This window comes from Pundamilia nyererei, unplaced genomic scaffold, assembly GCF_000239375.1.
Source record: "Pundamilia nyererei isolate P.nyererei 1_Seehausen unplaced genomic scaffold, PunNye1.0 scaffold00050, whole genome shotgun sequence".
NCBI classification, from domain to species: domain Eukaryota; kingdom Metazoa; phylum Chordata; class Actinopteri; order Cichliformes; family Cichlidae; genus Pundamilia; species Pundamilia nyererei.
In genome coordinates this window covers 1,023,854-1,050,246 of record NW_005187451.1, presented here as the reverse complement: position 1 = coordinate 1,050,246, position 26,393 = coordinate 1,023,854, and the positions used below count along the sequence as shown (strand labels likewise).

The 26,393-nt window shown below is 44.3% G+C and overlaps 1 protein-coding gene across 7 annotated transcripts in view; it reads left to right on the top strand.

The window, feature by feature from the left end:
* Nucleotides 1–24,281, top strand: part of pde4ba (phosphodiesterase 4B, cAMP-specific a) — a 201,953-nt gene extending 177,672 nt beyond the window's left edge. For 5 of the 7 annotated variants that reach the window (XM_013910867.1, XM_005733113.2, XM_013910870.1 and 2 more), the window contains 9 exons: nt 6,641–6,753; nt 17,819–17,912; nt 20,743–21,026; nt 21,110–21,274; nt 22,285–22,384; nt 22,482–22,636; nt 22,748–22,870; nt 22,998–23,180; nt 23,271–24,281. In XM_013910867.1, coding sequence (XP_013766321.1) covers nt 6,641–6,753; nt 17,819–17,912; nt 20,743–21,026; nt 21,110–21,274; nt 22,285–22,384; nt 22,482–22,636; nt 22,748–22,870; nt 22,998–23,180; nt 23,271–23,720 — 1,667 coding nt within the window. In that variant the 3' untranslated portion in view covers nt 23,721–24,281. Of the gene's footprint in view, nt 1–6,640; nt 6,754–12,179; nt 12,454–16,430; nt 17,017–17,818; nt 17,913–20,742; nt 21,027–21,109; nt 21,275–22,284; nt 22,385–22,481; nt 22,637–22,747; nt 22,871–22,997; nt 23,181–23,270 lie in introns of those variants that run through there. The other 2 variants (XM_013910871.1, XM_013910872.1) reach the window with 2 other exon arrangements.
* The last annotated feature ends 2,112 nt before the right edge of the window (nt 24,282–26,393 follow it).

Here is a 26,393-nt window from a genome sequence, read left to right as displayed (position 1 = left end):
TCTGAAAGAGGCCCGGCCGTCTTCAAAACAATCTTTGAAATTAGGTCACATACCAGTAATACAAATAAATACATGAATGAATGTTCCAGTCACACAGTTCTCATTCCAGTCTTTGTTTTTAGACGGTAACAGCAGCGTAGACACAGAATTTGATTAGCTCTTTCTGCTGTCGTTCCTACGATTCAGCGTGGTCTCTGCTGTAACCGTCCAGCCTTTATGGGGCAGAGTCATCGTTTTGTGCGTTGCTTTTCTTTTCTATCCGGTCGTTCAGTCTGACGTCACTAGCCGTGTCTGGGCCTAAACTCCGCTGCAGGTCCATATATCAAACGATCACTATGGCATTACTGAGAGTTGAAAAACTGTCTAAAGTCTTTCATCTTTAATAAAATGATCAGCGTTCTGCTCTACCAGGTGTAACAATTGAGTTTAACATCCAGGCATCCATGAAAACGGAATTTATGACATTTAACGGAGTTAGAAGTTAGCAGGAAGTTAGCTCGCTAGCTTCTATCTAAATACAATATAGCATGTCCTGACTGCGGGGTTTTGGAAACAAATTCAAACGTACAGCTCTGCTATCACTTCCAGCATAAATGAAGACAGAAAACTAAACAGCAGTGACGTTTGTAGGGTTACTGAAGTTGGACTAGCTGGTATATAACGATGTGCTACGTGACCACTAGCGACACAGCTATGTTAGCATAATATAAACAAGCTAACTTTTTTCCACTCGATAAAAGTTAACGTGAGTGTTCTCGGTGGTCAGGAACAAATGTAATCGCATGGCAGGATGCTGTAAAAGGACCAAACTTCAGCCAGGAGAACAACTGAGATAATCCATCCACAATATGAGGTTAGTCATTCATGTACTGCTGCATGGGCTGGGCTGTAGTTACGTCCTAAGGTTTTAAAAACTGAGCTTAAATAAATGATTAGTGGTAATAAAAGCCGAGGGAGGTCAACAGTGATCACTGACTGTTTTAGGAGCTTTTTGAGATCAAATAGAAGAAAATACAAAACATTAAACATGTTAACAACACAAAAGCCATATTAAACGCAGACTACTTTAGGCCCAGAAGTAGGATTCGTCGCGTCATCACTTAACGACCGGATTGTAAATCTCACAGAAATGTGTATAATGTGGGGAGGAATGTATAAGCAGGGGGGATTAGAGCCAGCAAGCTACAAAAATGGGGCCTAGCACTCAAACACGTACACGCTGTGTGGCCCAGTCAAAGCACCTTTGTTATGTTTTGTGGTTGTAAATGACTTTCAGTTTAAATGCAGGTAGAAGAGCCACAAGTCACACTGTTGCACTGAGCTGTACTCACATGCTGTGAAACAATAGGACCCCTGACCCTGCAAAAAATGCAAATCTAATGTTTACTTCCAGTGTGTTGTTGCTTCCAATAATGTCTCATTTCATAGATTATTCCAGACTGGATTTGAACCTTCGCCACACAAATTCTGTTTACTAAAGTGGGAAACATTAAACACCGATAAAGAGACGCGCTTGCTATTTTGTTAGCAAGTGTAACAGCTGCATTCTTCTTTCCACCGACAGCCGCGCACGCGAAAGCGCTGTTTCGCCATCTCCGCCGCTACGTTAGGGGAAGGCAGCAAATATAAAAGCTGGTAGCTTTGGCACGAGAGACATGGACGATTACAACACATCAGAATATTTAATCTGTGAATCAACATCCTAAATATGTCACAGTGCTGCTTCTGGAGGGTCACAACCACATAAAAAAGGAACCAGCACGTTTTACCAGCACTGCGTCCCTGAGCAATGAATTTACCAGCTTTGTCTCCAATATAACAGGATGGCTAGAGGTTTATTTTACCCTCCCATCCTTAATATCAAACAGCCGCAGGGTAATGAAATGTCATCTACTGAAATATTACTCACATTCTGAGTCCCAGTAAATCAGATAAATGTTTGCTAATGAAATACGTAGCCATGATGTCATTTTGTGACTTCTCAGAACCCAGCTTAGAGAAATGTTTTGATCAAGAAATGTATCGAGGTTATGCAAGAAGGCCCCGAAACCACAAACTGCACCACCGCTCTTCGTCCTCCCCTTGACTTTTCAGATTTCTTGTCAATGACATTTCTGTGAATGTCAAGCCAAACTTGCGTTTGTAAGACCTGCAAATGCAGCGCTACCCCCCCACCTCAATGTACCATCTCTGGTCTTTGTTAGGAAGTGTTGTGTAACCGCACGGAGGGTTTCAGATCAACTCACTTTCTGGTAAAGCAGGAGATGAAGAAAGAGAGTGCCTCAGTCTCTCTCTTGCTTTTTTTCAGCCATTTACAAATCCGGCGCTGCTGCCAGTTGACCAGCGTCAAAGTTTGGCTTGTCTTTAAGTGCGTGTGTGGTCTGTTTACGCTGGTTCACTAGAAATGTGGGACGTCACCCTTCGAAACCTGAATGTTTACACGGTGAATTCTTGGTCAACGAAAAGCAGAAATTAGGATGGACTGAGCAGGTGTGGGGAGGGCTGGTCCTCAACTGACCCCTTTAGTCAGAGTGGGTTTTGTGTCCCAGCGTGTGTCAGTGCTTGCTCACAATTAAGCTAACAGTCTTCCACATAGATGCTGGCTGCTGATAATGCGCTGCAGCTGACATGCCCTGCTGCATCTACCTTTGCATCACGGGCAAACTATCTCTATGCCCATGGGAGGATGACAGATGCAGCTGTCGCTCACACACAGGCACAAACACAAACAGCTTTAATAGCTCCTGTCTGATGTCCTGTGGGCACAATGGTCCTTAAATAACCTCATTTGAGTGTGTGTGTGTGTGTGTGTGTTTGTGAAGAAATCTCCCATAAAATGTGGAGTAAATAAACCAACAAAATGTTATTCTTGTGGAGGAGGTGAGTGAATTTAAATTGATTTTATGGGGAAATCTGAAAAATTATGCTCTGAAATGCTAATAATCAAATAAAAGACAGATCTAAGAATTATAAAACATTTTGGAACCGGCGCTAAAATGCACGTGAAACAGGGAAAGGAAAAACAATCAGTGAATTATGGATTGACACAGTAAGAGGAATGCTGGTAACATTAAAAAACGGCCCATGTGTTCTTTATTTGGATTTTATTTTCTGTTCCTTTTTATTTCTCTTTATTTCATTCACTCTTGCCCTTTTCCTGCATTTTCTCGATTTTAATGTTACCTCGGGCTGCTGATTTTGCTGGATTTAGTGAAAAACAACTAAAAACTTTTCAATATTAAATTGAAACCGAGACAGAGTGTGCTGACCTCAAATCCCCCCCAACCTTTCCTGCCGGCTCCGCTTCTCTCAGCTGGAAAGTACTTGTTTGTATGGCAGTGTGTGCGGTAACAAGACATCTTAGCCATCAAGTGTGCGTGTGTCACTGTGTTTGTGTGGCTGGACTGTACATATGTATTTTCCTGCCTGCCCCTGTGGGACAAACTGTAGGTCTGAGCACTGATCAGAAAGGTCCTTGTGTCGGGTGGAGGCGGTGGAAATCCCCTCTTGTATCGTTGTGTGTGTGTGTGTGTGTGTGTGTGTGTGTGTGTGTGTGTGTGTGTGTGTGTTTGGAGTGCTGTTTCCCTCAGTCCACCCAAGGCCATAACTGGAGTACTTACTAATATATAGTGAGTGCACATGCCTCTACTCTTAATGTGTTTTCATTATCACCAGTTTTTCTCACCAATACTTTTTACCCATTATGACAAATCATATTTTAACCTTATACCAACACGTTTGTGATTTACTGCTTGTGTCTCATCCATCTAATTAGACCTGACTATAGGTGTAGACCTAAGATCCAGGTTCAAACTGACCTTTTTTTTTCTTTCTCATTATATCCTATATACTTATATTTACAGTGTTTAATACGTCTATTAGACCACCAAAATTAAAAGCATTGGTAATTAACCAAATTATATTTAATGTTTGTCTAATGGTTAGTCCACCAATGTGTACAGGCTGTTTAATTGAAATGATATTTGAAATGCAAAAAAAGTTGAAGTTTACAAAAAACAACAAACAAACCCTGAAAAACATAATAAGGCTTATTATTATTTGTATGTTGCACTTAATTACTTCTTGATTAATTTCTGAGTTTTTTTTCCTTCCATATGTTCAGGAGAGAGAAATAAGGAGATGGATGAATGGATGATGGAGCGGTAGATGGATAAATGGATGGGTGGATGGATGGTTGGATGGATGGATGATGATGAATCAGTAGATGATGGATAGATGATGGCTGGGTAGACGGATGTATGTGTGGATGGATGGATAAATGATGGACGGATAGATGATGGATGGATGGGTAGAGGGATGGATGGATGATGGCTGGGTAGAGGGATGGATAAATGGATGGATGGATGGATGATGGCTGGGTAGATGATGGATGGATCGGTAGATGGATGAATGATGGAACTTTTCATATTAATTTAAAATAGGCAAAGCCAAATAGGAAGTGAAGTCATATTGCTGAAGCTGTGAACTTGTCTTGTTTTATGGTCGACTAGTCTTTTTTATTAGCTCGATTTCTATCTGAAGTAAAGTATTCTAAGCATCAGTGCTTATTTTTGATAGCTGTTGGAGCAATTTAAATATTTTTGACATAAAACTTAGAACCTGAGCCAAATATTTTAGTTCTTAGCAAATAAATCTTTAACAGGTGGTTAACTGGGTCCTTTGCTGGAGGAAAGACTGGTGATTTTGGCCTTGTTTTCCAGCAGGCTAGGGATCAAAGTAAAACCGTTATACAAGTGTTACAGTTCTGTGGCTCTGGCACCTGCCTCGAAACTTGGATTTAATACATGGAGACCTGCAGGTATTTGGCCTTGTGGCTGGCTTTAGGGCCTGACTTGCTGAACTAGATCTTGAGACCCAGTTTTGTGTGTTTTGAAATCAAGTCCTGAAAGTGATTTTTAGATCAATCCAGCCATGGCTGTTTCTCTCTGATGCAGCTTCATTTTCACTCATCATTACTGCTACGACTTTGGACAAATGTTGAAATACCAGTCGAAAAACTTCTACTGTGGTTCTTGCTTTCGGAGCAGAGTTTAAAAGGTCAAAAGAAAAGACCGTTCCAGGGAAAGGGACCTTTCTACGCTCTTCAAAAACACAAACCACCTCAAAGATGTTGGAAATACTGGAGAGCAACATCTCAAATAAGTGTAAACCGTTTCAAGATCAGGCAGTTGTGGCATTAAACTAAACACACACACACAAACACACACACTCCCTCTTTTTCTTTCACTGCCCTCATCAGAGTGAGGGAAGGCTGTGGGCAAAGTGCCAGGTGCCTCTCATGTTTGGGAGAGCAAACAGGCTCGTGTCTTTGATGGCGAGGAGATCAGAGCGGGGGACGCATTCTACGTGGCCGCGCTAAGGTCGCCGCAGTGCACACCCTGCTGCCATGTTGTGCTCCGCAGCTAGGCGACCCGGAGTATACACAGTGAGTGGGAGAAGAGTGTGTTTGTGTGTGTGTGTTGGTTCAACTCCACCAACCAACTCATCGCACACTCGCCTTTGCTTTCCAAGACACACTCACTCCAACTCTGACGTACAGTTTGCAGTTGTCTGAAAAATGGTTAAACCACAGGAACAGGGTCGGAGCAGTGACTCCCAGGCCAAGCAGGAATCTCTCAGCAGTGGTGACAGCACAAACCTTGCCTTGACTTTCTCTGTCTGTCATCATAATCCCTCTCTGGACCAACTTCATGTGTGCTTTGTAGATGTTTTTGTTCTTTACTCAAGATTTCTTTTATTATAATATTTAATCCTTCTGCTTTATTTGACCAACATATTTAAAAAGAAAAGAAATAAAAACAACCTAAATGGTAACAGCACAACAGCATTAGAAATGTCACTGCATTTCTGGTAAACGTAACGCCAGTGCCAGTTCCTGTCATTTTATATCTAGGGCGCATTTTCTGACTGCTGTGGTTGGACCTTCAGCCTTCTTCTTACGTCCTAGAAAGCAACAGTGACACATGTTTTGCAGCAGTTGTTATCATTTTTTTTTATGACTAAATGAGTGATTAAAAACATCCTGCGTCAGAAATGATGGGCTCATCACGAAGACGTGTCCGATGCCACCGTCTGTTGTCGATGATCAAAAATAAAATAATTAGTGTGATTAAATATTTCTTAATCGGTGGCAACTTTACCAGTTAAGTCAATGCATGTTTTTAATGTTACAACATGTGCGCTTCTGCATGTGTGTTTAGGTTTCGAGGTGTCTGTTTCCTGTGAGATGGGGTAAAGTTTGTTTGTGAGGTGGGGGTATCTAGTTTCCTGTAATAGGGCGGTTGACTTTATGTAAATAAGCTGAGGGCCTCAGATTGGGAGATGACGTTTGGGGGGTTGGGGACTCACACAGACAAGTCGAGTGTGTGACAGAACGAGGTCAGGTCCTGGCTTTCTCTCGATTCCACTGACAGCTGCGAGTCCCAGCAGCTAAAAAACCTCATGACGAAGGGGCGCTACAAGCGTGTCCCACCTCTAGCAGTCCCCCCTCCTCAGCAGCAGGAACCCTGAGCGAGACCCGTGGGTGGACGGTCCCTGGGAGTGGCTGGGCAGCGTTCGGGCTCCATGTGCTCTGTCTGTTCTGACTGCGTGTCTCTGTGTGCCGGCTGTTTGTTGACAGATGACGCGTACCAGAAACTGGCCATGGAGACAATGGAGGAGTTGGAGTGGTGTTTGGACCAGCTGGAGACCATCCAGACCTACCGCTCTGTCAGCGACATGGCCTCCACCAAGGTATGAGAGGCTGCACCTTTCACTGTTTGCTGTTATTGTGTTTCATCATAATGGGGGCAGTTTTGTGCCATCACACTTGTATTTCGAGCAGATAAATCCAAGTCCATGTGTTGCAAGTGTTTATACAAAAAAAGGGCTCCGCTTTTTAGGGGAGCTCTCAAATCTGACTAGCAAGGGAATCTGCAGGAAGCATTAATCCTTCAGCATAATAAACACATGAAGGACGGTATACAAAATCCAAAGATGCTACTGCTGAACTTAGCATGACCCATCAAAGTAAACAGCGTTAAAAGTTTGAACATAAACAGAACAGTAATGAGGAGGAGATTGGTTTGGCAGAGGGGGCTGAGATGAGTGCTGATTGGATTAAAAGGCCACCAGCTCACTTATATGTCCTATTTATCATCAGATTTGTTTTCCTGAGCAAACATAAAACTCTCCTTGTTGAAAAGATGGTCTAACAAGCAGGTGTGTGTTTTTTCTTGACCGGCTGTGGCTCTCTTTCCATCTTAGCTGACTAACTTTTCCACTGTCCGCTGATTATTCTGTTTCTTCTGTGTCACCGATTGCGTGTCATGTGCAGTGAAGTTCAATGCCTGGTTTTTATGTGAAGAGACAGGAAGTTGAAACAATGGTACTGAACCACATTCAGCTTAATAATCACTTGTTGTATTGCGCTTCCTGTGCTCGTGTCACTGGATTCTCGACATGATATCTAAGAATTATTAGGTGGCATCCATGACTGTGTGAGTCATGGTAAGTTTGCTCACTTACAAAGAAATGGCTGTATCATTTTCATGGAAAGAGACAGACATACAAGCAAAACATGACTTACTATTTGGTGGTGGACGAACCCTTGTTGGGGTAAGACGTTTCTTTTTGTTGGTCACCAAGTTTGCAAAGATTTCTCGAGGGGTTTTGGCCCACTCCTCTTTACAGAAACTCTCTGAATCCTTTAGGTGTTGTGGCTGCCGTTTGGCAACTCGAAGCTTCAGCTTCCTCCACAGATTTTCTAAAAGACTGAGGTCTGAGGCTAGGCCACTCCATGACCTTAATGTGCTTCTTCCTTTCCACTCCTTTGTTACCACACCCCGTGTGGCAAGATACTGAAAGGAGCTCCAGATTGAGCAGTTTGGTCATTTTATACTTCTTCCATTTCTGAATAATGAAAGCTCATCAAACGTTTTGTACTTCAGTTCCAGTCTTGAGCATATCTAAGGCTTTGCCTCTGACCATGTCCTTGGTGGTGGCGAGGTTCGAATGGAAGAAACTGGTTCTGGTTCTATAAACATGCGTTGAGATGAATGATTGATCCTAATCTGTACACATGGTCACGCAGCCAATCTGTGGGAGTCCGAATCCTAGCTGGGTGGTAGGGGATAAAATATTTATTTCACTCACTAACATGCAAATCAATTTAAAACTTTTATGTAATGTATTTTCTCTGGATTTTTGGTTGATATTTTTTGTTTCTCTCCATTAAAACGATACTACCATAAAAATTAGAGACTGTTCGTTTCTTTGGAAACTTACAAATTCAGCAGGGGATCAAAAAATTATTACTCGGTCTATAATTTATTTCTCTGTCATTAGAATCTCTGCTGCTATTACCTTAAGGGCTGTAATACAAAACACATGGTCTCATAATTGCCTCCTTTTGGCCTTTGCATTCAGATGATGTCATGGATATCAAAGCACGGTTTCCCCGTTACGACAAGGTTTTACATATATTCAGTTTTGTACTTTAAGAATTCATCATTCAGAGAAAATGATCAGACCTCGCCTGCGGCTTGAAGTATCCAGTCAGTCCACAGATGTCTGTTTTTAAAATGGTTGTCGATAGAGATAATGTGGTTGGCCGCCGGACACCAAAGTAAATATGTCTGTGGGATTTAAAGGTAGGAAGAGTTCATGAGTCACTGGATATATGGTCATCACTGTTAGAGATCTAAACTGGGCAGTTTTATACCGTAGACTGCCACAGAGATCGGCCACTTGGAGGAAGCTAGATATTTACATTTTTTGGTCTTTTGTTTAAGTCCAAACCACAGAAAGCTGCTGTGTGTGCGATGAGTGTAACTTAGCCTGAAAAACCCTGTCATGTAAACATGTGAATCAAGAGGAAAGCTTATTATGTCTCATGAAAACTGGACAACAGGATGCGAGTGATCCAGCAGTGGGTCAAACACAATGAACTAGAGAGGAAGACAAAGAACATTTGTGTGTGTGTGTGTGTGTGTGTGTGTGTGTGTGTGTGTGTGTGTGTGTGTGTGTGTGTGTGTGTGTGTTTGTGTTTGTGTTTAAGGGATCCTCGCAGACCCCTGGGCAGAGTTACTCTCTCTTCCTGTCTCCTTCCTGATCTCCTGCTGCTCTCTCTATACGACAATAGCCATCCCAACATACCCATTTGGACGGTTAATGGCCGTGTTTATTTAACCTATTGCTGCCGTCACACATCCAGCACTGACAGTAAGCAGGAGCGGTTTCACTTAGGTTGACAGAATCACTGCAGAACTACTGGAACAACTATTCAAACAGTCATTTAGACATGAAAGCAGGGGTGACAGACCAAACACAGAAGACAGGCAGAGTGCAGAGGAAGTCGGAGCATCCATGCTTGTACAAACGTTCTTTAAAGAAGCTGTTGGTTTGCATCACTCCTCAGCTGCGTTTCAGTTTAGCCTGAAATCAAGACTGTAACTGTAGGACTTTTGCAATCGTAGAAAACTTTTTTTGGATCGAGACGAACGTTATCTGTAGGTGATGATTGAATAAGCAGGAACTTCACCAACTTGAAAGATTCCCAAATATCCCAATAAGGGAAAAACGAAGGAACGGTTTTGCACTGCTTTTTCCAGAAAACATTACACCTACCCCTCGGTCTGCCAAGATCATCAGACTGTAACACAATGGAAAGCTGACAGCACTTCCACTTGAGCAGATGGATGTAAACTGACAGGTGTGGCCATTTATCGTTGGTCAAACGAAAGAAAAGTAGCTCTCTAAGTTGTACTTTCTTATTTTTAATCAGTTCATACTGAACTGTATTTCTTCTTTAAATGTGGAGTCTCCGCTGCGGTCCACAGCGCAGCGTATCAAGTGGCACAATGTGCTTATTATGCATTATGACCCTCTCTCACAGATGTGACTTTGGCAAGTGGGTGAATGTGCCCCGACACGTAACCGTATGTGCACAAGATGCTGATAAGGAGTCGCCCATCGAACATGTGCCGCATGTATACATGCCTGTGTCTACGTGAGTGTGCGTGCAGCTGGGTGTCCGTACCCACAGTAGGCTAATCCCCTCATATCTCGGCAGTCTTGTTTTTACAGTAAACTAAAACATTGCACAACTGCAGACCCTTTGTCAACTTGGCCGTTACACCCAACGCGGCTTTGTTAGCAAGAACATACCGATCGGCTCATATGACCCCCGCAACTTCCTATTGTATTTAGGATGGTGGAAAAACTGTTATCCAAGCTGTGGCAGAGTATGAAACATGAGCACAGGGGAGGTGAAACGCAAGAAGATGCGATCGTACCTCCAAGGTGAAGTGCAGGCAGGGGCTGATGCTGAGCACTTACAGTACGTGACTGTCCCCTCTGTTATGTATGGTTGACATAGACGGGTCAAAGTCTGTTGTGAGTTGGAATATGCTCCTTCCAGCACTGCAGACTCTCTGTTGTGTGAAAATACAGCTTAAGCATCTAATGTCTGCTTGATTATAATCAGTTCTTTTTGTCAATATGGGGCTCAAGATCATTTAACAGAGTTACTCACAGATTTAAAAGAAAACTTAAAAAGAAAATCAGATTTAGTAAACTTGAAAAAAGATGAAACAACTGTTTTTTTTAATCATGCGGATTTCACTGAAATTTGGGAAGTAAAGAGAAGATAAAGATTTTATCCCAATTCTGCATGAGCCAAAATTATAATTGAAATGGAAGTTTATAATTGACTGCACTCATTTGCGAAACGTGATGAATTTGCTACCAAAAAAGAAACAACTGGTTCCTGCTTTGAAAAGGTGAAAAGCTGCTGCTTTTGTCCAGTTCATATACTGTATTTTCCGCACTATAAGGCGCACTTACAATCCTTTAATTTTCACAAAAATCAACAGTGCGCCTTATGTATGAATTCTGGTTGTGCTTACTGACCTCGAACTGATTTTATGTGCTACACGGTGCACAGAAATCTGTCAAAACATGTTTTACTACGACTTTGGTAGCTACGAAGCTGCACCAGATTGTCGGTGCATTACGGCTACCATAGCCAGGAGCCTCGCGGAGGAATCTGGGTCCTAAACTCCATCTGTTCAGGTCCCAAAGTCAAACGAACACTGCAGCATCACTGAGAGTTAAAAACTGTCTAAATTCTTTCATCTTTAATAAAATGATCAGCGTGGCTGCTTTACCAGGTGTAACAATTAAGTTTAACATCCAGGCATCCATGAAAACAGAATTTATTACATTCAACGGAGTTAGAAGTTAACAGGAAGTTAGCTCACTAGCTTCCACCTAAACATGATATAGCATGTTCTGACTGAGAGATTTCTGAAAAAATCAAACGTGCAGCTCTGTTATCACTTCCAACATAAATGAAGACAGAAAACTAAACAGCAGTGACGTTTGTAGGGTTACTGAAGTTGGGCTAGCTGGTATATAACGATGTGCTACGTGATTGCTAGCTACACAGCTATGTTAGCATAGCATAAACACAGTGAAGCTGGAGGATGAACGCTAACTTTTTTCCACTTGATAAAAGTTAACATGAGGGTTCCCGATGGTTAGGGACAAATGCAATCGCATGGCAGGATGCTGTAAACGGACCAAACATCAGTCAGGAGAACAACTGAGATCATCCATCCACAATATGAGGTTAGTCATTAATATACTGCAACAACATGGGAATAGAGCAGCTGCAGAGGATTCAGCATCAATGAATCAATGTTACGGAAGAGGAGGAAGCAAGAAGAATGAGCTGAGTAAAGTTTGACTTATCTGACTGTTTTGTTTCACGTAATGCGCCTTATGGTCTGAAAAATACAGTATGTGCATTAATTCATTAAGTGTTTTCTTGGTTATCAAAGAAAGCTCAAGGAAAAATGAATCCCTATCCCTGAGCCTGAGATGATGACATCATCACCCCCCCCCCCCCCCCCCCCCCCCAAATACAAAATCCACAAACACCAAGCAGCAAATTACTGCATCTTAGAACGAATAATGAAACCATGAAGAAATCTGATGGAGACGAGCACGTGTAAAGGGCTTTTTAAAGAGCCGGTCACCCGAGTAGATTTAACAGTGACAGCAAAGCTTCGGAGATGTGACTGCCAGCTGCAAGAGCGCTGAGCAGCAAGCAAGAGGAGCAGGGGGGGGAAAAGGCTAGAGGCGGGACTACCCCAAGAGGGAGTGTGTATGTAGCAGAGGTCTAACACAGTCATTGCTCCACAGACACAGGGTGTGAGGTAGAGCCTGATCAGACCTCGCAGTCCCGAGTGAGTCACTAGAGCTGTGGCGTTTCCCAGCGTCAGAGAGCAGAGGCTTGGTCCTTTTACTCATGCTGTAGTCAGACTGAGACTGAGACACTTTAACGGACGGCAGCCCCACTCTACCCTGCACTTTACACACAGCAACATGGGCGCCTGTTGCTTTGACAAGAAAGAGAGGAAATTAGGGAAGCTGAACGGTTGGAGGAAGGTGAGTTTTGTTATTTTTATAATTTTATGCTTGGACTTAAAAGAACAGATGTTTTGTGGCTTGCTCAAGCTTTTTCTTGCACTGAATGCTATTGGATATATATATATATATTTTAATATATTACATACACATTGCTTTTTCATACACATTGTGTACTTATATGCCCTTTGATCCTGGTGGAGTTTGGAGCGAATTTTAGCAGCATTTTATTTCAAGTCTGCACATGATTTCACTTTGGAAGCATGTTGGGAGTATTTATTGCTGCTTCAATTTACTGAAAAGTTTGTCCTTTGAATATTAATTTTCAACTCATGGTGGTCAAACCTGCCTTCTGCATTTGCCTCGGGGGTCTTTTATGCTTCCTTTGCTGCGTATTCCCAAATTGTTTCTGTCTGTGGAACTAGATAACCTTTACTCCCAGAGAATCAAACTCATGAGAGATTTATGGTGCTTCCAGATAATTAAGCGCAGATGTCGTTTTGTTCTTCCTGGCCAAATGCCACAGTGATTTCTTTAGTTTGTAAGTGACCTATAAGTGACAATAACCGGTATTCACTGTAACTGCATAGTTACTGCTTATAAAAAGTTCAGCTTTGTCTGCTTTTAATGTCTCCAACTGCCTAAAATGAGGGAAGGAGCCACAGATTTAAATCACAGGAGGTCCAGCGGATGGAAAGGAGTGTATCTTAGCTGGGTACCAAAGACTTTTTTTTGACATAGGCCAAAACACTCAGGTTGTCTGACGAGAGAAGTAGCGGTGAAGTGCTCGTAGCTTGGGCGCACAGTGTCGAGAAGACATTTCTGCAATTCTTTATTTTGCCAGAAGTTAGGAGGAGAATTTAGAACAGACGATTTGAGCATTTCCTGTTTTTTTTGCAGCGTGGTCTTTAACAGAGGGTTGCTTTCTGCTTTCGAAGCAGCCCCGACTCGAGCTGAGCATTGCAGCCTCGAGCCTAAAAATAGTGAAGCAAACTACATCTGAGGCTGTGATCACCAGGAGCGATTAGAATCAATCAGTCGGCTTAAAAGCGATTCTCCTTCCCATCCTTTTTTGCTCTCGAAACCTTCATTTTCCCCCCTCTATATTTTACTGTACGGGACCACAGATGCATGATCCATCTCTCACACACACGCGCACACACGCACACACAAGCATAAGCGAGTGAGTCAGAGGAAGTGAGAGGTAGTCAGGCCGTCTCTCAGAATTGTCTGTATCTCTAACCAACATACGCACAGTTCATACGTAGGTAAGTTTCCTGATCTTCTCCGAGTTATGTCACTACCCCTCCGCGCCGCTGTGCCGATTTTACAATCTGGCGTCACACGTTTGCTAAACTGAGGAGGTGATTAACCGCAAACGCTGCACGTTTGCTGGTAAAGGAGATGGTTGCACGAGTTATAATCAGCAACGCTGCATGCGTGCTGTGAATATGAGACTGTGTTGAGAAGCATAAAAATCACGATAATAAATAAAACTTGCAGCTCCTTGCAAATCCTGAATGACTTAAATCAAGAAATTGATTACTTTTAAAGTGTGTTTCGCACCTTCACAGAGGTGCAAAGATATTTACAGATTTAGCCATAAGTTGTAAATACCAGTACAGACTGGGAGCCCAGTACTAAGTCAAGACTGACCAGAATGGGTGTAGTGCACCCACTAGTGGCTCAGAGACACAACTTCAGTCTGAACCACTTCAGGCGCAAATGGGTAACGAGACAAACTGGAAAATTTCAGCTGATTTCAGCAACACCAGAGAGTTGCAGTTCAGTCATCCTCTAAGCTGTGGTGCAAAAAGATCAGAACGATGAGGAGAAACAGTCAGAGAGTAACAGACACGATACCCTGAGGCTGCAGCGCCAGCTCAGATAATGGAAGCACGCTGATGTTGCGTAAGATCAGTCTCGTGTCAGAGGGAGACTCCGTGTCTGCCTTCCGGTCCACCTGTCCGCCTCGCCGCCCTGCACGGCGAGCTGTCCGATGGGATCACGTCTGAACGGAGGGGGCTCTGCACGAATGCCCCTCCCTCCACCTCTCATTGATGTACCACGGGCTCCATTCACCTTCCTTCCCTCTGTCAGAGCACCTCTCTGCTGAATCAACCCACCCACCGAAAGCAGGGAGAGAAGGGGAGGAGTAAGAGGTTAGAAGACAGAGATATGGAGCTTAAAGCGAGAGGAAGACGAGATAAAAGCAAAAATAATGGACAATTTGTTGAAAAAACTGATTTAGATTATAATAAATGAAAGGAGCTAACTGGTGAAACAAATATAATAAAGATTCCAGTGACGGAGAGATGTATCCACACATCTTTGGATGGGTTAATCTCCCTCCAGTGTCATGATGTCAGTGGGAGATAAGGAGGCTTCCCTCATGAAAGAGCAAACTCCAAACACACACTGGCAGCGACACATTGAAACACACACACTTATAAAACATGTCAGCACTGACTGGGTTTAAATGCAGGTGATGGCGCTCGCAGGCTGCTGCGGAGCGTGTGCGCACTTTTCTCGCAGCTTCTGGGGGAAGCACGGCACTTCGACACTGCATCCTGTTATTTCTGGTTTCTTTATATATTATGCAGTGAGCTATTATATAAAGAGCTGCCTCCTCCTTTTCTGTGTTTTTTTCTTCTCCTTGCATCCCACCTCCTCGCTTCTGGTTCTTTCCCTCATTGGCAGGATAATCCGGAAGGAATTCTCTCGGGAAAGCTTTCATCTCCCCCTCATCTTCCCGCACACACACATTAGGGCCGAGAGATTCTCTGGGAACCTCTGTTTACAGTTTCCTGTGGATTTGTTCTGAAGCGTGAGGGAGGCGTCGCAGCTGTCCTCAAGGTTTTCCCACATAAGAGCCCAGTCGTGATTGACATGTCTGGTGCTGCTGGTGTTACTCTCCGGTCAGGTGGGCCTGGCCTTGTACACCGCAGCCAGTATCAACACCTGCTCTGAGGACAGCCCATCGATTCTGCCAGCGAAGCAGACAGACAGAGATTGATGACTGTGTTGGCTAGTGGGAGCCGAGAGAGAAATTGACATGTAAGCGGTGGAGAGTGAGGGATAGATGAAGCAGAGCGAGGGAATGGTGGTGGAGGGGAGGAGGAGGAGGCGATTTTCAGCCTGTGCATCAGTGGATGCGAGCAGGGGCGATGTGTGTGGTGAGTCCTCGTGACAGCTCAGCAGCTACAGCACATGTCTGCCTGGGAAGCAATAGGGGAAGCCTCTCTCCTTCGCCTCCCCTCTCCTCATTTAGAAAAAAAAAACAGCCTTACACTGGCTACCTAGTGCTGTTGCCATGGCGTTGGGGTGTTCTGGTAATTGGCGCACACGCAGTTACAGGCAGCGAGAGAAACCGTGGGCTTCGTGTCACCTAACTTGGGGAAGGAAGGACACAATTATCTTCCTTCTTCTCTAACCGTCTCGCCTCCTGTGTCTTGGCTGTTAAAAATAGCCGTCCACAAACACCCTGTCAGCATCTAATATTATTATGGGGTGCGGATAATGAACAGGCTTATGAGTTCTCCACAATGGCTGCCGTGGCTGCACGTCAGGAGACAACAGAAGACACAAAAGAGGGGGCGGGAGGGGATAATAGAGATAATGGCGATTAGAAATACCATCGCTGTACGTTCATATTCTTCAAAACGTGCTGCAGCATCCCTCTCGCTCTTCCCATTGTTTCACTCGTAGATGGGAGGCGCAGTTTCACAGCTTCATGACATTACAGGGCCTGGGAATGAAGGAGGACGGACATTACTTGCAGTGGTTTTGTAGATGAGAGAAAAAAGAGAGTTCATATTAAATGGATATTAAATATCAATCACTCACACACCCCTTTATAACTTTACATATACACCAATGCCAAGCTGTAGTTTGGGCTCCCCCCTTTCCCCCCCACTTTCTGTCAAATCATGTGTTCTGACTGGAGTGTGTTGCTGGGGCTGGCAGACTACAGCGAGGGCGAGAGGAGGGAGGGAGGGAGTGCTACAGCAGCGAGAGCAGCAAAGCGAGACAAATCCAGTAGAGGAACCCCCCCCTCTAGTCAGATGAACATCACTGCCTCACTCCCGCCTCCTCCTCCTCCCCTCTCCATCGCCGTTTTTCCCCCCCTCCCTTCCTCGCTTCTTCTCCATTATTCATCAGTGCGCAGACAGTCCCCAGCTCACGGCTCCAGCTGCTGCTGCTGCTCCAGCCGATCCATCGAGCCCGCTGGGTCTCCTCGCTTACAGCTCCTTCTTTCGCGCACATCCGTCCATCCTCCCAGATTTCCATTCCCAAGCATGGAAACTCAGAGCTGGCCCTTTTCTGCTGCTGAGAGAGAGAGTGAGCCACCATCGAGCTGCTCTCTTAGCTGCTGAGAAGAAGAGAAACCCGAGAGGAGAGAAGAGAGGATTTTTTTTTCCCCCCCTGTTTTTGGGTGCTGGAGGAATCCTGATCATCTGCCTCTAATTTGCTCCCATCCTCCCTTTTTGGATTACAGTTCTGGCTTTGTGTAGGAACGAGAAAACGGGGTCCAAAATGCCTGAAGCCAATTACCTGCTGTCGGTGTCTTGGGGTTACATTAAGGTGTGTGGCGCTTATCTACGTAGCTTGTGGGGATACCGCGCTGGCCTCATTATAGCTCTCTGTGCTGTGCTGTTATTAGAAGCTAAAGATCGGTTTGGAACCGATTGGCTGCTTTTGTGGGCACGACGCGTGCACCCAAAGATATTTCCATCATTATTAGAGGGTTGTTGTCGATGGTGGTGGGGGATCCGACGGCTCGGGCTCCATCTTGAGCCCTCTGCAGAGCTGTGTGTCTGTGTGTGCACGCGCATGCATCAGCCTGTCATAAACAGCTGCTGCTGCAGTGTCTGGGTCTCTGTGTACTCTGTGCCTGTTTATCACAAGTGTTTTTTTAAATGTTTGAACCACCGTAGAACTGTTCGCAATGTGCAAATTACATGAAATTACGTGAAATGTTGGCAACAAGAGGAACGTCTCGAGCTGCGTGCAGATTTTCCTCTTGCATCATTGAAATTATTGCACACTGATGCAGGGAAAATGGCTAAATGCTCCAAATATGCGACCCAGCGTAATAAAACTGTGAAGTGTTTGCTGCGGGTAATTTGAGGCTTATTAAAAGGTGGCAGCCTACTCACTGTTAACGCTAATAATTATCTGCATCTTAATTCATTTCAGGGAAAACTGTGGAAAAGCACAAATATCAAGTGACATTCTTGACCTGGCAGAATAAAACTGGGCACTTGTGAATTTTCCATGTAACCGTATATATCCTAATGTTTCCCAGATTTCCTCTCCAGTGGAAACTGACGACATTTCTCTCTCTCTCTCTCTTCCCCCTCCTCCTCCTCTTTCTCTCTTGCAGTTCAAGAGAATGTTGAATCGGGAGTTGACGCACCTATCCGAGATGAGTCGGTCTGGGAACCAGGTTTCCGAATTCATCTCCAACACCTTCCTAGGTAAATGGAAGTCTTGTGTACACAAAGTCAAAATCACGACCATGTTCATAAGTTAAACAAAAACAGCTACTGGATGTTTATGATCCATCTGAAGCCTCCACAAATCACGTTTATGACTTGTGTGTTTGGTCAGATATGCAACATTACAGCTCACAGAGCTCAATTTCTTTTCTTTCTTTGTGGAGGTTCGGTCTTTTGCATGATGTCGAGCTGTGCAAGTTGCTCTGGCTGGTTTCCTGTGGGGGCGTACCATAAAAAAACTGCGCCATTAAGCTTTGTGTCGACGTTTATGACATCTGACCGTTGAAACAGAACTGAAAAAAGTATTAATATTTAATTTCTCAAAATATTACGAGAATAAAAAAGGGTATCGACTGTAAAGAAGGCTTCGGAGTCTGAACTGGAACTGGATGCTGTCGGCGTGGGCTGCACGTCTGAGAATAGATGCGGACATCTAATTATGAATATTCAGCTTTAAAACCTTTCTGGTTTTGTTCTTGGCACTAAAGCACAAAAAGAAACCGTAATGCAACAAACGGCTCTAGAAGCATCAATCAACAACCGATGAAACAAAACAGATTCAAAGTTGATTTTCAGGAAACCTGATAAGTCTACGGAAGAGTGCTCGATGCAGGATGCACAAAGCCAGAGAAATAAAATAGAAGTAAATGATCTCATCCCAGATATACAGAGGGAGAAAGAAGAAGGCTGATATATTTCAGAGATAATGCTCATAAAGGTAGCCGAGATTATTCAGACACTCTGTTTCCGATCGTTTGCCGTCCCCCGCTGGTATGGCGCTGTCAGTGGATCCCTCGCCCCCGTTTAGAGCGAGACGGGCTTTGAGAAGAAGCAAACGAGCGAGGGAGGGAGAGACCTCACTGCAGTGAAGGGAAAAAAATGGAGGTATAGAGGAACCCCCTTTGCTGGCAGGGAGATGAGCTTGGCAGATTGGGTGACTCATCCCCATCTTAATGCATCTTTGTCAGCAGGGACACCTTGTTGTCCCTCTCTCTCTCTGCCGATCCGAGAATCCACTCACCAACGACTTCGATAAGGAAATGAGGATTACCCTGCTGAAGGGGGCTGAAGAAGCAAAGGAGGAAAGAGAAAATATTAATCAGAAGAAAAGGAAAAATTAGCTGAGTCAGCACAGCGGACCTGGCTCGGTCCATAGCTCACCAAAAGGACTGTTTTAATCCTTCCATCCACTAAGATTAACATCGCATCAGTAATGCACTTATTTCTGCTTTATCCTATTTTTGTTACTAAAAAAAACAGAGCATCATTCAGTATCAGGAAAATTAAATTTTGATGCCATAGGCCTGGTAGATCCATCACAAGTCCCATCGTTTTGTGACAGACGACCTCATGGTTGGTAAAACGGTGCTCGTGGAGCACGATTCATTCCCCGGATAAATAAACATCTCAGACGTTTAGCGGGGACGATTTTAATCAAAGATTTCCAATTACGATTGCTTTCGGCACGGCAGCTCACGTGTGCCTTTAATTTATTTTTTGGGACCTTTTCCCAGCTGTCCTTGCATCATAAATCTGTCATAACTCCCTTTGATCAGCCAGCACACCCAACTTTGGGAAAATAGTCGTCTCCCAGGCTCCTCTTCCATCTTCCCCACCGAATCTCTTGTGGAGGAGGATGAAACGAGTTTGGCTGAAATCTAAGTGAACGTGGGAGGTGACAGAGGATTGGAAAGTGAGAGCGGAAGAAAAACAAGAGACAAAATAGCCGATTAGGATATTTATTTCATCTGCTGATTTGTTTGCATGTTTCGTACCAGCTAAGTTGAGAGAAAAGAGTGAGCTCAGTTTATCCATATTTCAGCTAACAGACACACATATATGTTATATACAGGCAACACGCAAACACTGCACAGCAGTGGTGACAATGACTTGTAATAAATTAGAGAGCAATACTTTGCTCCTCCTTTTGTTTCCACGCAGCACATGTCTGAGTGTGCTTAATTGCCCGTTCTCTATTACCAGGCGAGAACTGAAGAGCGATCGAGGCGCGGGGAGAAGAAGGCAGAGAAATGTGAGGGAGAGCATGAGAGTGAAAGTGATTATTTGAATTACGCCTGGTAATTGAATAACCCTCCGCGGGGGAAGGCTGATAGGCCAGCAATGAGCCGAGTCGAGGCTTGATAGACGAGCGCGCGGCGCGCACGCGTGCAGAATAGCCGGTCCCTGCAGGGTCTTATTCGGTTCCTCTGCGACTGCAGTAAACACGGCGGTGTAAGCTCATTACAGGAAAAAATCACTTCTATCGTGTTTATTTTTAGCACAGAGACTGGCGTGATGTCAGTGTTTATTTTTATTTTTTTGCCTTCCGATTCGTTTTATTTAGCCGCACAGGCTCGCTGATGTCATCAACTATTGAATCTGATAGAGCTGCAAAAAAACTCCAACAGTTTTGCCCGTGGCGAAGCCTCAGCTTTGAGTGTGTCAACGGGCTGACCTCCGAGAGTCACAGAGCGGGAGATGAGATGTGAGCCACCTGCTGTGAGGCTGGGATGGGGGGGCGGAGGCGCTGCAAGGGGGGTTGTGGATGAATGAGCAGTGGGAGCTCTGAGAGAGAGACATGGATGACAGCGAGCATAAATAAGCAAACGACTGGAGGGACAGATGAATGAATGAGTGAGCGAATCAATAAACCCCCCGAGGAATTAACCTGCCACAGGTGCGTCTATATAGCGCACCTGGGTTCTCACATCCCAACCATCATACAAGACATCTTCACTGAACTGCTGAATAAGCCTCTTACCTTCTACTTGACCAAAATCCATCTTTTTTTTAATCCCCACTCACGTAGACAAACAAAATGAGGTGGAGATCCCATCGCCAACATCCAAGACACGGGAGAAGAAGAAGCAGCAGAAGCAGCAGCTGATGACACAGATTAGCGGGGTCAAGAAGGTCTCCCACGGGCCCTCGCTCTCGAGCAGCAGCATCGCACGCTTCGGGGTCAAGACTGATAAGGAGGAGCTGCTGTCCAAGGAGCTGGAGGACCTCAACAAGTGGGGCCTGAACATCTTCTCGGTTTCAGAGTTCTCCAACAACCGACCTCTCACCTGCATCATGTACGCCATCTTCCAGGTAAGGACTCCTCTACTACTTCCTACTACTTAAACGTTACCTGGGTTTCCTTCCTCATGTTCATCCCTGTATCCTTCTCCTAGGAGCGAGACCTTCTAAAGACATTTAAGATCCCGGCAGATACATTTGTGGCCTACATGATGACATTAGAAGATCACTACCATTCAGATGTGGCCTACCACAACAGCCTGCACGCTGCTGACGTAGCACAGTCCACACACATCCTCCTCTCAACTCCAGCCCTGGATGTAAGTCTTTCTGAAAGCGATGTCTTAAAGTCCGACTTGAACTCGAGGTTTGGTAATACCAATCACTAGCTGGCCTTACAGTAGCTCTCCACTTTGGTTGAGTTCGTCCGTTTTTGAATCGTGGCTCAAGAGTTGGGAGGTCGCCTTGTAATCGGAAGGTTGCCGGTTCGAGCCCCGGCTTGGACAGTCTCGGTCGTTGTGTCCTTGGGCAAGACACTTCACCCGTTGCCTACTGGTGGTGGTCAGAGGGCCCGGTGGCGCCAGTGTCCGGCAGCCTCGCCTCTGTCAGTGCGCCCCAGGGTGGCTGTGGCTACAATGTAGCTGCCATCACCAGTGTGTGAATGGGTGGATGACTGGATATGTAAAGAGCTTTGGGGTCCTTAGGGACTAGTAAAGCGCTATATAAATACAGACCATTTACCATTTGAATCAGGAGCCAGAATCTGCTGAAATAAGGGAAAACTAAATTAGGAGGGTGAGCTCTTACATCACCTCGTGTGTCACTTTCCTGGATGGCTAAAGAGCTCCACGTCCTTCCAATGAATCATCTATATTTTCCCTTCTCCTCTTCTGAGAGAATCCCCCCTCTCACACGCCTTATTTGTTCAGATTTTCCGGTGGACACTTTCTAAAAGCTCTATTCAAGCTCGAGTAGCTGGTGAGATGCAGCCATGTCAACATGACCCAATCTGAAGATCCTGATTTACACTTCTAGGCTCTCCCCATCTGTCGTCATAGCAGCCAGCCGGCGGCGTATTATACTGTCACAATGGATCTTCACAAAAAAGGCAGACAGCCTATTAGCTAGCTTGTTGAGGAAATACTAATTCTCCGTCCTCGTGTGACCTTGGCAGTGTGCCGTTTTTCTGTGAAGGCAGAGTGTGACAGAAACAACTGGATTTCTCCCACATTGCCACTCAGCTGTCAGTGTCAAAGATTATCTGCTCTTTGCTTTCAGCTTCAATCTCGGGACATTGTTTAACACTGTTCCTTTCTGATTACTTTTACAGGCGGTCTTCACAGATCTCGAGATCCTGGCAGCCATCTTTGCTGCGGCTATCCATGACGTTGATCATCCCGGAGTATCCAACCAGTTTTTAATCAATACCAGTAAGTCTGAAACGCTTAAACAAAAAGTGTCCACTCATATGAGACGAAACAAAGCCATCAGAGCATGTTTAACCATCGGTTTTTAACCACTACGCAGACTCTGAGCTGGCTCTAATGTACAACGACGAGTCTGTGCTGGAGAACCATCATCTGGCTGTGGGATTCAAGCTGCTACAGGAAGACAACTGTGATATCTTCCAGAACCTCACAAAGAAGCAGCGTCAGTCCCTGCGCAAGATGGTTATCGACATGGTAGGAATTCCAGATTCTTGTTTCTTTACAATTATTTCACAGTAAAACTAAAAAATCCAGAAACTTTCCAAAGCCAGATGCTGATCAAGTGTTTTTTCTTCTTTTGTTCAGGTTTTGGCCACTGACATGTCCAAACACATGAGTCTGCTGGCCGATCTGAAGACTATGGTAGAAACGAAAAAGGTGACGAGCTCCGGAGTGCTGCTGCTAGACAATTACACCGACAGGATACAGGTATGTGTGACGTCTGCCTGAGCAGTAATAATGGCACAAGTTTGTGCGCGAGGGGCTCAGTCACGTCATCCATCTCTTTTTTGTAGTCTGTGTGGTGACACAGTCTTCAACTCTGTATGACTTCCAGGTGCTGCGTAACATGGTGCACTGTGCCGACTTGAGTAACCCCACTAAGTCCCTGGAGTTGTATCGTCAGTGGACTGATCGGATAATGGAGGAGTTCTTTCACCAAGGAGACAGAGAGAGGGAGCGGGGCATGGAGATCAGTCCGATGTGCGATAAACACACAGCCTCAGTGGAAAAGAGCCAGGTATGCAGAAACTGTATTAGCTATGATGGAGAGAATTCCCAGGAAAGCTTTAAAAGACACTGACTCCTAACACTCGTTTGTTTCTTTCAGGTGGGCTTCATAGACTACATCGTACACCCTCTGTGGGAGACCTGGGCCGACCTGGTCCACCCCGATGCTCAGGACATTCTGGACACGCTGGAGGACAACAGGAACTGGTACCAGAGCATGATTCCCCAAAGTCCCTCTCCGCCCTTCTACGACCAGAGCACACACGGACACAGCGGAGGCACCGGAGGGCCGGGGGGCGGGGAGAAATTTCAATTTGAGCTGACCTTAGAGGAGGAGGACTTGGACGGAATGGAAAAAGACGGCGACGCGGAGGAAGACGAAGAGGAGGAAGAGCTGGATGAGGAGGAGGAGGAGGAGGACAGTCTAGGAGATTCGCGTTCTCCTCCGCTGGACTATTTGGACGGTCAGGAGAATGACGAGGAAGGCATGATCGAGCCCACGACGGCTATAGAGATCGTGACGCACGAGGCTTCGCCCACAGACACATAGGGCTTCCAGCATCAGGTTCACTCGGTGATTTGAAAGGCGGGTGTTTTTTTTGGAAAAAGAGGGGAAAATCCTCTTGCTGTCCTTTTTAAAAAGCCCACAGAGGCAAGGGCTTAGTTTTGCCCCGCGCAGTGGCATGTTGCACTTGGGTGTTTGAAGCCAGGCACGGACGGACGGTTTCAGCGAAGCGGCTTCAGAGTTCTCAGGAAATAATTCACGCGAACAATTGAGTCTTGATGGGAAAGCAAGACTGATGGTGGAACTTGAAGGATTTCAGCCAGTTTGGAAAATGGTTACTTTTCTTTTCTGGACTGGCATTAAATGGACATTGACACTACTGAGAGATGTTTTGTACCTTGAGACTTTTTTACCGATACACGATATGATCTAGAAGTAGCATAGAGTGAGATCTACTGATGGAGACACATTTGTATAGCAAGAGGAAGTGTTTACTTTTTTCCTGTACCATTTGTCAAAGGACTTGTGTGCCTTTTTTACTATTGTCTTTATAATAGTTTTTTATTTATTGAACACTCTAGTATGTCTGTGAAATGTTTTTTTGTTTGTTTGTTTTGTTTTTCTTAACTGCAAATTTTTTTTTTGTATATTGAAAAAAGTCTTCCATGTATTGGGCAATAGAGATATCCAAACAAATGTCGACAAACAACTTTTGGACAAATTCATCTAAACGAGAAAACATTTCAGCACAAGTTCCTTCTTTACACGTGGAATTCAAATCCATGGTTCACGCCGCAGGTTTAGCTTCTTGCTTTCTGTATCACATGTCAGTCAATGAATGTCACAGTTGCACACAAATACAACACCCCTCGTTCTTGTTAAACAGCTTTTCTTTTAGTTTTTAATGGCCTGCAGACCATTGCACTTCCTGCTGTTTCAAACCAACACTCGACTTTTCATGCAAAATGCTAAATTCCTACATGATTCCTGCTGATCTTTCAGTGTAAACTGTTTGAGCTAGACACTTTTGTCTGTTCATTTTTGCAGTTATGTTGCTGTGAAACAGGCGTTACCCACGTTCAAGCCCTCATTGCCAGATAAAATGCGCAGAAACCCGAGCAAACAGGCCCTTACGTCAAGCTGCTAAGATCTGCGATGAAAAGAAATCTGCTCAGGATAAAATGCGCAACAGCGATCAGTCTATTTTTAGCCCACAGGTATGCTACAGTGGTAATAATCCTGTTAGTTGAAATGGGTTCTGACCACAGACCCGTCTGATGTAACACCCCCCCCACCCCGGCCTCTTTGCAATCAGGCCCAGACCAGATGATTAAAGGCGCTCTTGCAGCTGCCTGTCTGAAAGGCACTGTTCGACCCTCATCAGCGTCAGTATTCACATGGTTTACAAACCCCTCTAGGCTCCGCGGACACGACCTCAAAACAATCAGGCCAGCTATTTCTTCCTCACGCTAAAAAATCCCTGATGTTCTGCTCCTGCTCATTGACGTCAGTTGAATATTGTCCCTCCCTCTCTGCTGTATCAGGTTTCCAGGACAGTCAGGTTATGAGGATTTGGCACAGCTGGAACTGCTGGATTCAGCATGTAAGGCTATGCCTGTTTCCACAGAAAAAAGAAATAAATAAAAAATAATAATAATAGGAATAATTAGGCGCTCTAGTTTAAAACAACCCCCAAAAAAGTCTGATGGTTTGAAATGGTTTGCAGGCCATTAGACTTTGGCTCTCGTGGCTTCTGTAATCACGTCTTTTTCTCTTTTTTTTAATTAGTTTACTGATACTCAAAGGTACTTCAGCTGATTTCACATAAGCATGCTTAGTTTTGTGTATGGAGTATGTGAGTAAGTTTCATATGTATGCACAAGCGTTGATGTATGTATGTGTCTGGATGAGGTCTTAGCCTCATAAGGCCTTACCCCCATCACTCCAAACCTTTGTCTCTACTGTTTGTCGCTAGAAGCTCAAGTTGGTCCTTTTGCTGTTTATAACAGTGTATTTATTCTATACTTTAAGCCTGTAAATAAGAAATACTGGTTCAGTGTAAAATCTATTTTAATTTATATGCACTTGCATTACCTGGAAGTGGTGGTGTCTAATGTGTAGAAGACTCTTAATTAGAGCCTTTTTATATATGTATCATATATTGTTTTTATATATATAAATATATATAAATATATCTAAGTATATATTCGCACAATGTTTTGAGTGCCCAACAGAGCAGCAGCTAAAGAGACATATTGTTGTTGTTAGATGGAAACCTTGTATCTACGAAACAGCTTCTTTTTTTAATTTTCACATACAAGTTTAGATACATTTTAATATCATGTCACAGACAAGAACATGGAAATTATTAATATTATGCATGAATATTAAACCAAAAATGTTGTCACTTTGTTTTTCTGTCTTGAATTTCATCTAAATCTGTTTTCCAAATATCATAGTTCTGCTGAAATAGTCTGAATCCAAGAAAATACAACACATTAAACACATTTTTGACCAACCGCATTTCACTACAAGGTTTTCATCTGACATCAGCAATTTGGTAACCCAGAGGCAACATAGAGGACACGTTAAACTGCGTAGGCTTGGATGTAGGAGTTAGGAACATCTTAGCTTAGTCGGTGCTCGGTTTTAAAGTATGCTAATAGCTTAGCATATTAGCTTAGCTCCCCTCAGTGGCTCGTTACAACCTAAGCTTCT